The 13787-nt window shown below is 34.5% G+C and overlaps 1 protein-coding gene across 1 annotated transcript in view; it reads right to left on the bottom strand.

The window, feature by feature from the left end:
• LRP1B (LDL receptor related protein 1B) overlaps positions 1–13787 on the bottom strand; it is a 1918909-nt gene that overhangs the window by 153360 nt on the left and 1751762 nt on the right. The window contains exons 67-68 of the mRNA XM_047084146.1: positions 10337–10453; positions 3026–3132 (exon numbers count right to left, since the gene is read on the bottom strand). Of these exons, the coding sequence (XP_046940102.1) occupies positions 3026–3132; positions 10337–10453 (224 nt within the window). The remainder of the gene's footprint in view (positions 1–3025; positions 3133–10336; positions 10454–13787) is intronic.

Genomic DNA, 13787 nt, shown 5'->3' with positions numbered 1-13787 from the left:
TGTGTGTGTGTGTGTGTGTGTGCTTGTTTGTTTGTTTGTTTGTTTGTTTTTCTAATGCTATTTCCTACTTGCAGACAGACACTAGGTCATTTGTTCTACTGAATGTCCCACATTCCAAATTGGGCTGATTGAATCCTAAGAAGGATACCTTCGGAACATCTAAAGTGACTAATGAGCTTTTTGTTTTTTAAAAGCATTATTATACACACATGTATTTTTATACACTTATTATATTTCAATCCATTAAAGTCATTTTTCTTTCTGATGTCCAAGCTGTCTCTTTCATTAGTAGAAACCCCTTCAATTATCTCCTATGTATTCGGGACACTATACTAATAGTCTTATTTTGGCTTAACAAGATAGTAGTGACTCATTTTGTCAATTTCCTTCTCAGACCTATAAGTGGACATTTCTCAAAGGAGTTTTGTTTCCTTTAATAGGAAAATGGTATTTAGAGGCCACTGTATGAATGTTAAGGATAGTCTATAATGCTGAGATGTCACTAGTTTTAGAATTTTTAAGTGGCAGAGCTAAGAATTATATATTTTTAGAAAGAGAAAGATAAATCAAAATCTCCTACTGATATTTTTGAATTTAATATTACATAATTTTATTTACATTTTTTGTTCCTACATTTGTATCTCCTTTCTTTTACTTCAAACTTTTAAGTGCTAATAATATGAAAATAACTAAGCATTTGATCTACCCTACTCAGGGTATACGAGTTTCAAATTAGCAAAACCAACATTATTAATAACAAGCATATGAACACAGTTTAAGATTCCTTTGCATTTCTTTTTGTCCTTACAATGCATTATACTGGATGTAGAGTCCAAATACTATATTTTAAAGTCACTTTAAATATTTCTTCTCTGGGAATTAATCACTCAATCTCTGTATGCCACTGATGTGATACACAATTATGCTGATCTGAGTGTTTATTATTATTATTATTTATTATTATTATTATTATTATTATTATTATTGTTTTGGCCGTAATGAACAAGCTAATTATATGATCAGTTAATATCCTTACAAAAACTAATCCTCACAATTTTATTTTTTATTCCTAAGTTGAGAGTACCCTGTATGTAATTTGGTTGTCTAGCCATTTGTTTGTTCCTTTGTTTGTTAGTCAATTCAACCTGTAATTCTCACCTTTAGAAAGAAAAGAGGAATCAACTGCCTATAGTGTTAGACACTTCATTACTTATAAAGACCACCTTTAAGAAAGTTATTTTGGTTCCCTAGGGGCATTACCATGAAAATGTCTGTAATGGAGGTCTATCCAACCATCAAAGAACTACATCCATGAACTTAGGGCATGAGATAAATGGTGTTAATAAGGACATTTACTTTCACTTGAATAAGATTTTGGAAAATAAGTGTTTGATTCTGTATATATACCTTGGATGTCTAGTGAATAACATGGAAGATGCAATTATAAGCCTTAAACAGTATATCTCCACCTCTTGATGTTTCACAGATTACACAGGGGTGGTGAAACAGGTTTTAAAGAAAAAAAAACTATTACATGGTATGGATGAGTTTATGTGAAAAGTATTTGTCTGACTGGGAAACATTTAGTATAATTTTTGAATAAATTGATACTAAGTAAAAATGTAGTTGGGCAGTAAGAATGTAGCTCTCCTATGAATTAAAAAAACTGAAAAAATAATTTTGTTTGGACTTGTTTGTGACTAGCCCCATGCATATAAGTGCTATGTTTCAACTTCTCCTAAGAGACCTCTGCAACCTCAAGGTTTAGGTTTTCTGGCCTTTGGGTGAGAAGTTAAATACATTTGTTTCCAAAATCTAGGCTCCTGAATGTGACTGGGGACTTTTCCAAGATAGCGTGAAAATGGAGAATTGTCAAATCTTAATACGAATACCCGCAGACTGGGAAAGAACTAGTCTGTAGTCTGTATGGGTTCTGTAAATAGTAGAGACCTACAGTGTCTCCCAAAGATGTAGGAAATTGGTGGATGGCTAATGATGTTTGACCTGAAACACAGAAACCTCTACAGCAGCAGAGAATCACTCTAGGCAAACCTATAGTTATTGGAAGGACCTTCATGAGGGGTAGGTGCTTATGTGTGTCAACCAGAGGAGCAGAGCTCTAGGGAGTCATTGTACCCTGGAAGGAGGCATGCTGGTCACTGAGGACAAGAAAACTAATTTTTCCTTTATTTATGACTAGGCTTGGTGTCACCAGTGTTGTGTTCCTGATCTTAACATGGAAAATCATTAACAGAAAACCATGAAGTGACTCTTGATGGACTTTTCTGTGATACTAGAGAGTAAAGGATTAGAGTTCGGTTTAGATTTGATTGAAAAAAAATATATATATAATCATGTGTCATGTATTATTTTTAAAGCTCCATGGAGTAATTAACAGCTGAAACACAAATACATAGTTGCATAAATAATGAATTGTGTGAAGTATTATAAGTGTTAACACAATTTTAAGTTTACAGAATTATCCAGAGATATTTTACACTTTTTTCACTTAAGCTGTGTGTACACAGACCTTATTATAAATGGATTGTGATTCATCATCTAAGCAAAGCTGAACCTGTGGTTTCATGAAAATTGATGACCCACATCGGAATCTATAAGACTGTATCTATTGAAGAAAGAGACTGGGGAGAAGAGACTGTTTAAAATGGATAAAAATATTAGTCCTGACTATAAATACTGCAGCAAATTTATGAACAAATTCACAGATGGCAAGGGCATCAGCTATAGGGAATAGGGTTTCCAAACATCCTATTCCCAACCCAGCTATTCACCACTTGAGGTAAAACAGACTATAAAGTTAACTGTCAATAGTAGCACAAGAACTATTCCCCGTACCGTGTGTGTGCGGCACAGAGCTTAGATATACTACTACTTATCTCACTGTGTCAGGAGTAAAAGAGTATTTCAGAGATGTCCATGACAGACTCACTGGATTGAATAATAATAATTATAAATGTGACTCTAAAAAACTTTCTTTTTTGTTTGGTTTTACAAAGTTGCCTACCTCATCGGAGCCATCTGCACAGTCAAAATCTCCATCACACCAGAACCTCGAAGAAACACAGTCCCCATTGGCACAGAGAAAATCTTTCAATGTGCAGGTCTGAGGCTCTGGAGACAGAAAAATAGCACAGGCTTATTCGATTATATGCAACTACATTCTAAATTTATATGACATATAGCATGAGGTAGCATTAAGAAAAAGGAGGTTAGCCAAGCAATTGTATAGGAAGCCAATAAATAGTTTCGAAAAAGTGTTTCATGAAGCATCTATGGTACACAGTATGATGATTTTTCAAATTTATTTTAAAATCATGAATAGAAAGTGGCATTACAGAAACAAATTGATAAAAAGACAAAAGATAGCTTACTGTTTAGTAAAAATACAACATCAAAGTAAAGTAAGACATAAGAATCTACATATTACAGAATAACAAATCTTTTCCAGTTGTTGGAACTCTAAGTCATTTTATGTTTTTACCTTAAGACATTTTGTGACTCTGTACCTATGGGGCTATTTATTAATTGAGTAGTAAGTCTAGGTTTTGACTCTTGACTTTTATATTGTATTCTAACAAATTTCTAATTCTTCAATTTTGTCCCCAGAGAGTCTAGAGTTCATAAAACAAGAAGAATACAGGGGGAATATTATTGGACATGACTGGGTGGGTAAGAGTTGAAAGGACACAAGGAACTTCACTTTTTAAAAACTGCCTTTTGGGGCACCTGGGTGACTCAGTCAGCTACGTGCCCAACTTTGGCTCAGGTCATGATCTCATGGTTCGTGAGTTCAAGCTCCACATTGGGCTTGCTGCTGTCAGCACAGAGCCTACATTGGATCCTCGGTCCCCCTCCCCCTCTGCCTCTCTCTCTCTCTCTCAAAAATAAACATTAAAAAATAACTGAAAACTGCCTTTTTGTTTATGCAAATGTTTGCTCATGTCCTGCAGCATTTACCTGCCATTTTAAGTAATTTGCCAGTTATTGATTTAATTATGCTTCACCATAGTCCACATAGGATATAAGCCAAATAGTATGACTTACTGCTTGGCTTAACTCCTATATAGAATATGTTTCATCTGCACAATGACGTAGGATTCCAGGAATTGATATGACTGCTACAGATCATCTCTTGTTTACTTTGTGTTCTTTAAATAGAACTGGTATCTGGCATGATGAAAGACCCCTTTTTGTTTTCTCTACTCATTAACTGTATTTACAGCTGCCTCACACGCAATAATAGGAGAAAGGAAGGAAGGAGGAAGGAAGAATAACAGAAACTTAAGGAATATCCGTATGAAGCCTATTTTCTGCATAAATATTGTGAATAATTTGGCCCACATTTGATTACTGCTATACACAATCACTCAGTTTCTAGCTAAAGGGTAACATCAAGAACGCTTGGCGTCATGAAGGCTCTTATATTTCTATATAGAGATCCCTCCTGAGACCACTGGGAGAACTATGGAAAGTGTAAATATGTATCAGCATTTTGTTCTGCTCTGAGACTTTATATACTAAAATGTGAACTTCAGGCTATGAATAAGAGAAAATACTATTCAGTGGAATGAGAAAAAGCCACATAACAGGAGGATCCCTTCATTTCTCAACACCCCATTGTTTAGTGAGGATGACAATAGCACTTTCTCTTTTCATCTTTGCATTATATTTACATACATTATCCCTTAATCTTAAAAACAACCGTATTAATATTACTATTTATAACAATAATAATTATTACCAGCTACTGGTTGCTTATTTGTTGTTAGGCACTAAATGAAATTAATGCTAAGTACTTGAATTAACTCAACGATTAATTCTAACAACTGTGTAAGGCAGGTGCTACTATAGGACCCTTTTGCCAATGAGTAAGTTGAGGCACTGAGAGGATAAGGAACTGTCTCCAAATCACCCTGCAGGCAAAAGAGCCAGTACTGAACTTGAACCTAGACAATCTAATACCACGGCCTGTACTATTTAATACTAGGCCATATCATTGTCTCCCTTACTACCGAAGAAATAACAAGTGTTCACATATTACAGAGATGAACAATAAAGGCCTGGGAAGTCAAGTTACTTGTGCAAGGTACATGGCTAACAATGTATACTTCACTTAGAAATAAAAGAGAACTCTTTTTCTCTTATCATTCTTCCATACTGAAGCCATTTCACCCTCCTGTTTACACACGAGCAGTTTTCTTCTTAGGGAAAAGAAATTGTAGTGAAATTAATAAGCTTATTAATCAGTGCTCAATTTATTTAATAATGGAAAATAACAATCAAAATGATTTTCATTAAAAATCAGAGAGCATTTTTTAAACACACACTTAGATATTTAAAAGAAACAGCAGTAGAAACTTTGAATTTATGTATTTGGAGGTGTCTGAACAGAATATATTTATCCTTTAATATTCTAACTTGACTTTATGCTAATTAAACACAAGTGTGTTCATCATGTGCTAAACAGAAATGACATCACAGACTTTGACACACTTTTCTATAGGCAGGGTTGGATGTTGCTGATCTAAGGTGATAACAAGTTATAAAGTTATAAAGTACTTCAAATCATTCACCCAGTAATTCCACACAACACTTGTTCTATAGAGACTTTGCTAACATTGCTAATTACTCTGTTTTAATAGGGGAGGAGAGGAACTGAGTGATTTTTTGGAAAAAAAATTTTTTCAGTGCATATGAAAATATGTATGTTTCTAGCATGAAATGCCAGCAAAACCACTTCTGAATAATAATCATGAATTATTTATACATATACAAATGTCATCAAGAATGGGATAGCAAGTCTGTTTTTAACTCTCATCTGTATGCCTCAGAATCTTTTGCCACTGGATGTCTCAAAATGAAACTTTCTCTTGAGAAAACCATAATTAAGTTATGAGACAAGGTCCTGAGGGATTGCATTCTCTTGCTGTTTCTTAACTTTGATCTTTTCTGGATAAAGTAAAAGACCAATGTTTAGATGTTGGCATGATAGTTAGCTTTTTTGTTAAAAAGAAGAGCAAAATGATCATACCTGGAAGATAACCCATTTGGAAAGAAAATTTGAATTTGAAATTTCCTCCAGTATTTCCAAAATGTTTTTCTCACATTAACTTTTTCTGATATTGCCTATGTCTCCAGATCTAAAGTAGATAGGGAACCCCATGCATGAAAAATTAACCAGGTTTTCCATAAGTCTCATTTAAACATGCCAAATCAACAACAAAGAAGCCTTCACAGGATATTTTGGAAAACTGATCTGGATTCTATAATGAAAATAAAAAATAGGGGCATTATATAGATAAGTCATTTCCTTCGATACTAAAGGAAGAAAAGCATACAGCTTCAAAACTCAAAAGAACTTTGGAAGCTATCTTGCACAAAATGGAAAAAAAAAAAAAACTAAGTTTAGAAAATAAAAGTGAGTTTCAAAGCCACAGAGTTAGTGGCAGAGCAGAAAGGCTTCCAGACTCCAATTTCTCTGCTGAGTATATTATCATAAACCCTTAGTGATAAGTTCAAAAGTTATATAAATGTGGGTGTAAGCATCTGAGGAGAATTTTTAGAATACAATTAGTATAACTGACATGCTATACAAATAATCTTCTGATATAAATTCAGTGTGAAAGTACTAGAAATTCAAATAAGGCAGACACAGCTTGTCTCTCTACGAAAACTGTAATCTGGCTGATCAAGTTATTTAGTGCTTTTATATCTATTCGATTGTTAGCTACTTCTTAATAATGAAAAGATATGAAATAATTTATTTTGCACATCAGTTACTTAGCAGGTGTACATGCCGCATACATTACATTTATTGCTGATAAAGATAGCATAGGTGCTGAGACTTGTCAGATATTTTCAAACCTTTGATACAGATGACAAAGTAACTCCAGTGACAATAAAATTTTCTTGTTTCTAAGAGCATAAATCATTGTTGGAGCAAAGTGTCCCTGCTGAACACTTTACAAGGGAAATGATCAGCAGATGATGAAGAAAATGACAATGGACTAATTATGCTATATAAATACAAAAAAGGAGAAAGCATATTAGATTGAAAACATAGCTGGTAGTTAATTGCTTCACTATGATGTAAACTCTTCCCATATCTATGCCTGGAGTGTTTACCACACAATTTAAAAAGTAAACTCATTATATCAGATTCATAAACACAAAAATCCAAAAGCGATTTTAAAAATAAACTGCTAATATTATAAATGTGTCAGGCCCTGTGCTAAACCCTGAGAAATAGCTCTACTCCCTACCCTGTCTGCAGACATTTAAATAGGAACTCAGATAAATGTGTAAGGGAATGAGTGGATCAATGGAATGCACTTGAGTGTTGGTTGATAGAATGTGGTCACATAAAAAAAAAATGCTACTGTTGTTTTTAACACTAAGGCTAATTTACTATCTCTGCTATATTCCACTACTTAATAATTGCTAACAATAATTGCTCAAATATGAATCAAAATGCATACAATTGACTAATGATATTTAGACAATATGGTAACATTATACTGTTATCTTTTGGGGTATACTGTTATCATTTATATATATTTAAATTAAATATATATGTGTTGGGGGCGCCTGGGTGGCTCAGTTGGTTAAATGTTTGACTTTGGCTCAGGTCACGATCTCACCATTTGCGAATTTGAGCCCCACATCGGGCTCTGTGCAGACAGCTCAGAGCCTGGAGCCAGTTTCAGATTCTGTGTCTCCCTCTCTCTCTCTGTCCCTCCCCTGCTTGCATTCTGTCTCTCTCTCTCAAAAATAAATAAAGATATACATATACATATATATATATGATGTGATATATATATAGTCCTGATTATAATATATAAATAATAATTTATATGCATATATAATACAGTTTTATTGTAATTATATACTTCTAAAATTATAATAATTAAATAAAATTATAAAACTTTCAATGGATAGTTAAAAAAAATGGGAAATATCTCGATAACATTTTACACATGAGCAGTAATTGTTCTACTGCTGACCTATATATGACCAACCTCTTGGTGCTTTATGTAGTTATGTTGTATTCTTTTCTCTCTTTTCATAGGCTCCACTTCTGCCCATGTAGAACTGTTGACATTTTCAATGTTTAAACTTTCTCATTTCTTCAGGTCTATTCAGATGGTACCATCAAACACCACTCAATTATCTTGATCCCTTGAGCCTTCCTCTCACACATTCTTACACGTTTAATATGTTATCAGTTCTGATACTGGTTCTGTGTATCCCCTCTATCCTTCCATTCACAACTATAATATGCTTCATTCTTGTTCACTGTCCTCTCGCCTCTGCAAATTCATCAACATTGTTATCTTAGGCCACATACCCAGAGTGAATGGGGACTAAAAGTGGACCACACATAATGGGGTATTTTATACTGCAATGCTTGATATTGCAGGCACTCTCTTGCTTTTCCTAAGGGTTCTGTGGCAATGGCTACAGTGATTTCTCACTGTTTGCCCAGAGACAAGTGAGAAGCTGTGTTCCTTCTCCTTGAGTTCTTGCAAAATCATACCCAACCACTTTGGAAACCCCAGCAGACTCAGAAACAGGTTATCTCCACCCTTCATTCTTCCTCCCATTCTTCAGTTATAGCAGTAGTTTAACTTCTATATAATTTCAACCACTCCTTGAATAAAGGGTTTTCAAAGATGTAAGTTTCTAATGTGGCCTTCTCACTTACCCTCTCTTTCAGTCATTGTGCTATTCTTCTCAGGTATCTTATTGACAATTAACACTAAATGTATCCCAAACTAAGCTAAGTAGTTATATGCATATTTAAGCTCTGAAATGGAAGTGAATTAAATAGAGAGTGTATATGTAATTGCTTCTTTTTTGCATTTACTCTTCTATTCCTGCCATTCTTACCTCATTAGGTTTTTATTTTAATCACTGGAAAGAATCTGAAAATCTGCTATATAAAGTTTTTTCAGAGTTACTGATTAAAAGAATCTAGAACACTCTAAGTAAGATCAGTTGAGAGACACATATATGATGGAGTAATAAAAATTCCCATAATCAGAGTATTCCATAATCATAACGATCCAGAGATTTCACAGTTAATGGACCTGATCCTCAAACACCAGTCAGATTAAAGTTCAAAAGTTATTTTTAAAAAGTTGATATTTTGCAAACTGAATATCCAAGTGGTTTATGAAGGCTATGACTCTACTAATTATATAGTTTTATATAACCTCTTCCTATGCTTTAATGTAACAGTTTCTATTTCATCTCCTGTATCTTGGGAAATGATTGTTCTTAGACTAATGTATAAGATTAAATACTATTGGGGGCACCAGGGTGGCTCACTCAGTTAAGCATCCAACTCTTGGTTTCAGCTCAGGTCATGATCTCACAGTTCATGGGATCGAGCCCCTCATTGAGCTCTACACTGACTGTGTAAAGCATGCTTGGGATTTTCTCTCTCTCCCTCTCTCTGCCTCTGCCTCTTCCCTCTCTATATCCCTCCCCCCCCCCATATTCCCTAAATAAATAAATAAATAAATAAATAAATAAATAAATAAGAGTAGACACTTGTTTTCACCAAATCCTTTTTGGAAGTAGCAGAATATTTAATAAATGGAATTTGATTATTATCTTATTTTAAGCATGATTATATTGCTTTTTTTTGTTTAAATGCTGGTAAGAAATATATTCAGAAATTAATGTTAGAATATAAACATGCTGTCACAATTTTACATGCTGCCACACTTTTTAGAAAATAAAATTGTTGGACAATTATTGTCTTTTAAATTTATTACATAAAAATGCAGGAGGCAGATGATGATAATAGTGTTATTCTATTTTCAGAGAAAAGCATCCTGAATACATATGGTGTTCTCTACTCCAGAGAGAATAAATGATATTTTGCTGAAAGATGCTCTTGGGTAAATTTGTAGTGTAAAAGGATTTGAGACTGAAATGAAATGAATACCATCCGTTAAAGAATGATATGTTTTGTACTGTCTCCACATCATTCAGCTCTTTGTATGAACTTGCATCAAGGGCTTACTGTGTTGCATACTAATGGGTTGCACTAAACCTCATGACACTTTCATACCAATTCTGATAACTACAAGAAAATAACTTCCAGTATGAACATTTCAATAATTCCACCATTTGAGATTCAGGTCAATTTAGTCCGAATATTCTTGTCCAAATGTGAATATATTTATAAAAATGTGAGCTGTGGGACAGATAGGTTCAAATTCATACCTTAACTGAACTAAACATTGCTCTCCTGCTTATTGAATATGCTTCATGCTCACAGTGTTCTCAAGCAACAGCTACTTACTACAGTTTTCTTCATCTGAATTATCACTGCAGTCATTTTGGCTATCACACCGCCAGTGGTCTGGAATACAGTTGTTGTTTTTACACTGGAATTCATGAGGTCCACAAGTCTTTTTGTCTGTAATAGAAAGAATCAGAGTTTGCATCACTGACTTCCATGAAGATATCCCTCACAATATCCTTACTGCCATGCCAAATTCAGGGCGTATGACATTTCCTCAGACCTTAATTCAGTTACTAACTGAGAAGCATCTCTAGGAAAAACTGAAGTTAAGTGCTAAATAAAATTCATCCTACTGTCTTGTTTTATGTTATCAGTCATGCTTTCATCACTAGCCAATTATAAAGCAATTGATTGGCCCACCCAAACAAAGTCAACACAAATCAATCAAAAAAATCAAAACTATTAAGAACTACCATTCTCTTTAGGATACTCCCTCCCTAAGCCACCTTCTATTTCTTGCATAAGACAGCAAAAATAAATGGTTATTAGTCAGACTCTGAGGTTGTCATCTTGTCTTCCTCCCTAAGAATTTCTTACTCATAATCAACCTATCAACTGATCTAAACTCATAGATTGTAATAGAACCTGTAGTGTACAGACCTTGAAAATTAATGAAGTATCATGTCATTTGATTTCTAAACAATCCCACTGAGTACAAGGCCAGGTATTAACTAGCCTTTCACTTTACAAATGACAAAACAGAGACTTAGAGTCTAGAAGCCTGATGAAGTTTTACTACCATTAAATGGCACAGTCAATGTGTGTGTGTGTGTGTGTGTGTGTGTGTGTGTGTGTGTTTACTCCTGCTTCAGTGCTCTTTACAAGAAACCTGTGTCCAGAATTGAGCCAGAATCAGAATGCATGCAATAAGAATATATCTAAATCTTAGGTCATATATTCTTAAATTTTCACAAGAGTAATAGCTAACTGTATACAGTCTAAAGCAGTGCTTCTGAAACTTTAATGCACACACATATAAATTACTTCGGAATTTTGCTAAAATGGAGATTGTGATTATGTAGATCTGGATTTCTAAGAAGCTCTCTAGTGAGGGGCGCCTGGGTGGCGCAGTCGGTTAAGTGTCCGACTTCAGCCAGGTCACGATCTCGCGGTCCGTGAGTTCGAGCCCCGCGTCGGGCTCTGGGCTGATGGCTCGGAGCCTGGAGCCTGTTTCCCATTCTGTGTCTCCCTCTCTCTCTGCCCCTCCCCGTTCATGCTCTGTCTCTCTCTGTCCCAAAAATAAATAAACGTTGAAAAAAAATTAAAAAAAAAAAGAAGCTCTCTAGTGATAACACTGTCCTTGGTCTATGAAACACCCTGATTATCAAGGGTCTGAAAGCTAAAGATGGAAGGAATTCAATAATATAACAATAATAAAATTGTAAATGCTAATGTGTAAATTAGGACACATTCCCTATCTTGACTCCTTACTCTCAGGTGTATTAGAGATGGACAGTGAGTTTAACAACTCAGACTAATAAAATAGATTAACTAAAGGAGAAGATAAGCAATTTGGTGGTGTTTGCTTTAAAATATGTCTTGTAAAATTCAAATAAAATTATGAAAGCAAAAGTGATTTAGATATAATTGGAAAATTAAATAATGAACATCTATTAAGGATCCAACCTACCTCTTGACTAAGCATTTTCCTAAAACATGATCATATTCAGCCTTCATAACATCCCTAAGAAGTATTATTATATGTACTTAAAATAATGAGAAAAATAAGTTTCAAGGAGTTTAAGCAATTTCTCCAATATTACAAAGATATTAAATGACAATGGAAAAATTTATATCCAGATCTCACTACAGAAAAATATACATTTCTGTAGAAATTCTCATGATAGACTTCAAATTTTTCAAACCTTTCAAAATTTTCTACAGATAGATAGTCCTTATATATAAATACATATAACGAGCCTGTATTTCCCTTCCTCCTTCCCTCCCTTTCTTCCTCCAGCCTACCTGCCTATTAATGATTAGTCAGTACCTAACTTGTGTCACTGTGTTGAGTGCTGTGTTTTGTGGTATATCCTTTTCACTTGTGTTACACGTTAAATTAGAGTTTAAAATTGGCTTAAAATCTATAAGTTGCCTTTTAGTATTGTTGATTGTTTCCTTTGCTGTGCAGGGGCTTTTTATCTTGATGAAGTCCCAATAGTTCATTTCTACTTTTATTTCCCTTGACTTCGGAGGCAGATGGAACTAGAGGGTATTATGCTAAATGAAATAAGTCAGTCAGAGAAAGACAGATATCATGTTTTCACTCATATGTGGAATTTGAGAAACTTAACAAAAGACCATGGGGGAAAGGAAGGGAAAAAATAGTTTCAAACAGAGAGGGAGGCAAACCATAAGAGACTCTTAGTACAGAGAACAATTGAAGGTTGATGTGGGGGGAGGGGAAAATGGGTGATGGGCATTAAGGAGGGCACTTGTTGGGATGATCACTGGGTGTTGTATGTGAGTGATGAACCATGGGAATCTACTCCCAAAACCAAGAGCACTGTATACACTGTATGTTAGCTGACTTGACAATAAATTATATTTAAAAAATAAAATTAAGTAAATAAATAAGAGAAAAAAATAATAAAATTGGCTTAAAATATGCAGAAGTCTAACACAGCATTTTTCACATTTCACTCAGTCAAGAAATGTGTTAGGATGATTGGAATTTCAATAATGACCACTCAAAATAGGGGTTCGGTACTGAACTATGTATATGGTTGTTTCATTTTAGCAATTAAAACAAACTTTTCTGAAGCCACTACTCTATGCTTATCTAAGATTAGGTTTATTAATTCCTCTCTATATGTTGTTTGCATTATTTTAAAATATTGTCTTAAAATTTTAGAATATAAGAAAGTAAGAAAGATCAGACTGGATCAAACAAATAGACTATGTGACTTAGAATTACAACATTGGCCCCAAGCAATTCCCCATGGCTATGCAAGGTTCACATTTGATACTGAGTATCAATACAATAAGCGTTTTGGAGTTTGTTTGTTTTTTTTCCTCCTAAATCCCATTTGTACATTTGTTTTCTATGTTTAAATATTTGTATCATATTTTGTGTTTGAAAGAGATCTGCACTTACTTTATTTCTTTTTTTTTTTTAATTTTTTTTTTTCAACGTTTATTTATTTTTGGGACAGAGAGAGACAGAGCATGAACGGGGGAGGGGCAGAGAGAGAGGGAGTCACAGAGTCGGAAACAGGCTCCAGGCTCTGAGCCATCAGCCCAGAGCCCGACGCGGGGCTCGAACTCACAGACCGCGAGATCGTGACCTGGCTGAAGTCGGACGCTTAACCGACTGCGCCACCCAGGCGCCCAACACTTACTTTATTTCTTAACAAAAACAAGTTACAGTTGATTGCTAAGATTTCAGTTAGGGCATACAGAAACAGTAACACTGAAAGGTTAATTGCCTTATGCAAGGCTATTCAAA

Source organism: Lynx rufus, unplaced genomic scaffold (assembly GCF_022079265.1).
Source record: "Lynx rufus isolate CCGP_SWC_20201006 ecotype Redwood Valley unplaced genomic scaffold, mLynRuf1.p SCAF_2, whole genome shotgun sequence".
NCBI classification, from domain to species: Eukaryota; Metazoa; Chordata; class Mammalia; order Carnivora; family Felidae; genus Lynx; species Lynx rufus.
The sequence above is the reverse complement of the archived record's forward strand: the minus strand, read 5'-3'. Positions and strand labels throughout refer to the sequence as shown.